This window comes from Procambarus clarkii, chromosome 57, assembly GCF_040958095.1.
Source record: "Procambarus clarkii isolate CNS0578487 chromosome 57, FALCON_Pclarkii_2.0, whole genome shotgun sequence".
In the NCBI taxonomy this organism is placed as follows: domain Eukaryota; kingdom Metazoa; phylum Arthropoda; class Malacostraca; order Decapoda; family Cambaridae; genus Procambarus; species Procambarus clarkii.
In genome coordinates this window covers 28,678,395-28,682,931 of record NC_091206.1, presented here as the reverse complement: position 1 = coordinate 28,682,931, position 4,537 = coordinate 28,678,395, and the positions used below count along the sequence as shown (strand labels likewise).

The 4,537-nt window shown below is 40.4% G+C and overlaps 1 protein-coding gene across 1 annotated transcript; it reads left to right on the top strand.

Annotated features, from left to right (window-relative positions):
• The first annotated feature begins 610 nt into the window (after positions 1–610).
• Positions 611–1,561, top strand: LOC138353392 (uncharacterized). Its single transcript, XM_069306397.1, has one exon. It carries the CDS (start codon positions 611–613, stop codon positions 1,559–1,561), a length of 951 nt encoding a protein of 316 aa, XP_069162498.1.
• Positions 1,562–4,537: the final 2,976 nt, after the last annotated feature.

Genomic DNA, 4,537 nt, shown 5'->3' with positions numbered 1-4,537 from the left:
GTACTCGCCAGGCAGGTTTGGATGGCCATGATCCAAGGATGTACTCGCCAGGCAGGTTTGGATGGCCATGATCCAAGGATGTACTCGCCAGGCAGGTTTGGATGGCCATGATCCAAGGATGTGCTCGCCAGGCAGGTTTGGATGGCCATGATCCAAGGATGTACTCGCTAGGCAGGTTTGGATGGCCATGATGCAAGGATGTACTCGCTAGGCAGGTTTGGATGGCCAAGATCCAAGAATGTACTCGCTAGGCAGGTTTGGATGGCCAAAATCCAAGGATGTACTCGCTTTGGTTTGGTTCGTCATGATCCAAGGATGTACTCTCCAGGCAGGTTTGGATGGCCACGATGCAAGGATGTACTCGCCAGATAGGCTGGGATGATCATGATGCAAAACTGTACTATTTATGGATGGTCATGGTACAAAGAGGAACTTGATTCAAAGAAATGTTCAAATTATCCCAGAAATAAAGACTTTAATAAAATGCATAACTTATTGCATTGCAATACGTTATGCATTTTCAATTGATATACAAATTGGATTTAATTGCAATATTTTATCTCTTTTTCTTTTACAGTGAAAACATTGTTAAGAGCAACAGCAGTATCTGATGAGTACAGCAGCTGTAGCAAGACCAGGCGACACAGCAGTGCCTGAGAACAGCAGCAGCATCACAGGAAGAAGCTGCACATCCATAAGTACTCTACAGCAGCAGCAGTTGTGGCCAGAGCCAAAGATGAGTCATCACCACCACAATGGCCACAGGAAACAACACAACAAGAAAGTCAGGATTAACAGGGCGAGGAAGAGGCAGAGTTTGGTGACGACTTCTGCAGTGTTGCGGCTGTTTATTGTGATGGCTGCTACGGTGTCTCTTGTCCACACCCTGCCTCTCCCGGCCCCTGCTGACTCTCTGCCTCTTCCGGTCCCTGCTGATACTCTGCCTCTCCCGGTCCCTGCTGACACTCTGGCTCTCCAGGCCCCTGCTGACACTCTGGCTCTCCCGGCCCCTGCTGACACCGAGCTTGTTAATATGGTGCCTGATGGCACAGTACCTGATGGCATGGTGACTGTTGACATGGTTCCTACTAACACTCTGCCTGTTGGCACGGTGCTTGCTGATATCCTGCCGGTTGAAACGTTATCTACTGACACTCTGCCTGCTAAAATGGCACCTGCTGATACAGCATCAACTACTTCAGCACGAGTTGACCAAATACTAATAGATTCAGCATCTGATGACTCATCACCTGCTGATCCATCATCTGCTGACCTATCACCTGCTGACCCATCATCTGGTGACTCATCACCTGCTGATCCATCACCTGCTGACCCATCACCTGCTGATCCATCACCTGCTGACCCATCGCCTGCTGATCCATCATCTGGTGACTCATCACATGCTGATCCATCATCCGGTGACCCATCACCTGCTGATCCATCACCTGCTGCCCGGACAACTGCCTACCTGTTTCCATCTACTCTGCCCTCAACTTATCCAACTCGTCAAGGTATGTGTTATCATGTTATGAACAAGGCTGTTCTTCATAATTTAAAATAACAAAGGCTCATTAACGTAGGTGAAATTGCACACCAGATGAGAACAGATTACTTACAAAAGCACATGTGGCATTTTAAATATGCAAATGAAAGTTTATGATTAAGTAAACAGTCAGCATATGCAAATTGACCAGTAGGCATGTAATGTGTTAAGTTTACATGGGGAATTGAATGTATTAGTTAATTCTTATTTGTGATGGCAGCATTTTGAAATGTTAGTACCTAATTTGGAATAACATACAAATCCTGTTATATGTCTATGTAATAACGTATCAAGAAACTAGGCTAATGTCTTGATATGCTTCATGCATTAGGTTGTAGTTTTTCTTGTGATTCACAGAGATTAGTGTAATAGATCATAAGCAGTTTGTAAGCATAGTTACCATATCTTAAGAGTTATAAAGTAATTGAACAGAGGTACCCTATGTCCATATAGCTTTAATTTAATGGTCGACAGAGAGTTGTCATGAAATTTCATACACCAGCTGAAGCTGCAATTCTGCTACATTTCCAGCTGTGGTTTAAAGGGACAGATGTATACCACTGATTTCAGAAATATTATACTTTGTAACGGGTTTTTCGTGGGTGCCAATATAATACATACCTGGAGATGTTTCATTGTTATTAGTTATATATAATACATGCTATGTTACCTGTTATTTTAGCTACACGTGTCTGTTAAAGTATACTTGGCTACACGGAGTGAGACAGCTAGCAACTTTACTGCCTCCCAGAGTTAAAAGTCAGTTTGTCTATAGAAGTAGTAGATGTAGAAGATGTACTACTGGGCAACTACTCCAACAATTAACTACCCTTTTTACCTTTAAGTTAAATGATTGTTTTAGGGTCAAGTATTTAATAAGTTGGTTACAATATAAGATGAAAATATTTCCACAGTTTTTTATAAAGTAATAAAAATTTTATTGTAAAATAAAATTTGAGAAACTGCATAAGTGACAAAAATCTTGTAAACTCTTTCTATAAGTTTCTAATGAGGGAAAGATTTTTCCCCATGGCAGGGAGAAATAACTGTAGAGTAAGCTTTACCCTTAAATAATATCAACACAATACAATATCTTGAATGTGGATATTTTAACACCAGAACGATAGCCTAGTTAATAAAATAGAGTCAACAATTGAATCACGACAAACACGATTTGTATTATTTAAAATTTAAAACAGTCTTATCTTTCCACATTTGACACAATTCAATGCTGCACAATAATGACAATTATATGCACATTAAAGTTTCTATCAAACTCTAAAGAATTATGTTATCAAGATAATTATTAATAAGTATGACCACTGGTAAATGTGTAAATATAGAAAATGTTAAGGAATGGGAGCTTGCTGCTCCAAAATTACATCGGATTTTTGACATAGAGTTACTTAGGGCAAAAACTGAAGTACTATAAATCGCAGCGGCTCGCAAAATGTTCGTACTCTGTTTTCTGTTAATGGGTCCTCGTGTAGGGGAATTTCAGGAAATTTAGTACATCAGTTTAGTACGTTAGAAACGTATGGGAGAATGGGCTGGAGCAGCGAGCAGCCCTTCGTCTGCATCATATGGATACTTAAATCCCTGTTATTGGGTCGGTATAAGAGGGATTGACTGAACACTTTACCTGTCTCCCTAATATTAACTTGATATACTTATGCAACTACAATGCTCTTCACCTGACAATTTATAATCATTACTGACTATGTCTTGAAGTTTGAGTTAAAGAGGCAGAAAGGAACCTCAGGAAACCTCAAGTTGTGCCTTCGGCCTGTAATCTGACGTTACAGTGATTGTCAGGTGAGTATAACATCTCTATCTCCATGCACATATTATCTGGATCCATTTATTGATGTATAATTATACATTCAGATGATGAGTCATAATAACGTGGCTGAAAAATGTTGACCAAATCACTCACTAAAAATTTAAGAGACGACGACGTTTCGGTCCGTCCTGGACTATTATCAAGTCGATTGTGATGAGACGCGGGGGGCATGGGCATTAAGTAAGCAAGAGAGAAATGAGGAGATGGAAATCTTAGAGGAAGATAAGAGCAAGGCAAAAGGTACGGAAGGTGTAATAAAGGGTGTAATAATAGGAATAAGAAAGGGATCGTAAGAGAAAAAAAACAAAGATAAATGGAAGAGTAGGATTATGTTAGGTCACGTTTGTTAGAAAGTGTAGACCATTTGAGAAAATTCTGTGAAAGGGAAGAGTCAACAGCAACAAAGCCAGGACTAGGTTGTGTATCAGAGCCGATTCGACAAGACGGCGTCAGTGTAGAGGTAGGAAAGATTATTTTAGAGGAAGACCAATGAATAGGATGATTAGGATCTCTAACATGACAGAAGAGAACATTGTTTGTGTCTGCGGACTTAACTCTTCTTTTGTGTTCCTTTTGTCTGTCATTTAGTGTTCGGCCAGTTTCACCAAAGTGTTGGAGAGGACAAAACGAACAGCGAATAGAGTAGACACCAGCAGCATTAGAAGCAGGAAGTGTGAACTAGATTGCTACGAAGAGTGTTAGTTTGTCGAAAGACGAGCTTTATGTCAAGAGGACGAAAGGTATTAGTAGGAGTTTTGAGTTCAGAAATGAAGGGAAGGCAGAGCAGTGCTAATTGTGTCGGAAGTAGGTTTAGGATGAAAGAAATTTTGTTTAGATTGAGAATAGACACAGTTGATAAAATAAAACGGGTAACCAAGGCGAGAGAATGATTTGTAGATAAAGGAAATTTCAGAATCAAGAACCTGAGGGTCGCTGATGCGTAGAGCGCGGAGGAAGAGAAACAAGAATATTTTTCTGAAGAGGATGATGGTAGGAAAGGAAGTGAATGTACTTGAAAATGGTCCAGGCCGGACCGAAACGTCGTCGTCCCTTCAATTTCTAGTGTGTGGTTTGGTCAACATAATTATATATTCTTACTCAAATGCTAGCTACATAGTATAACATCAACCAAACACTGGTAGTGATCTGTT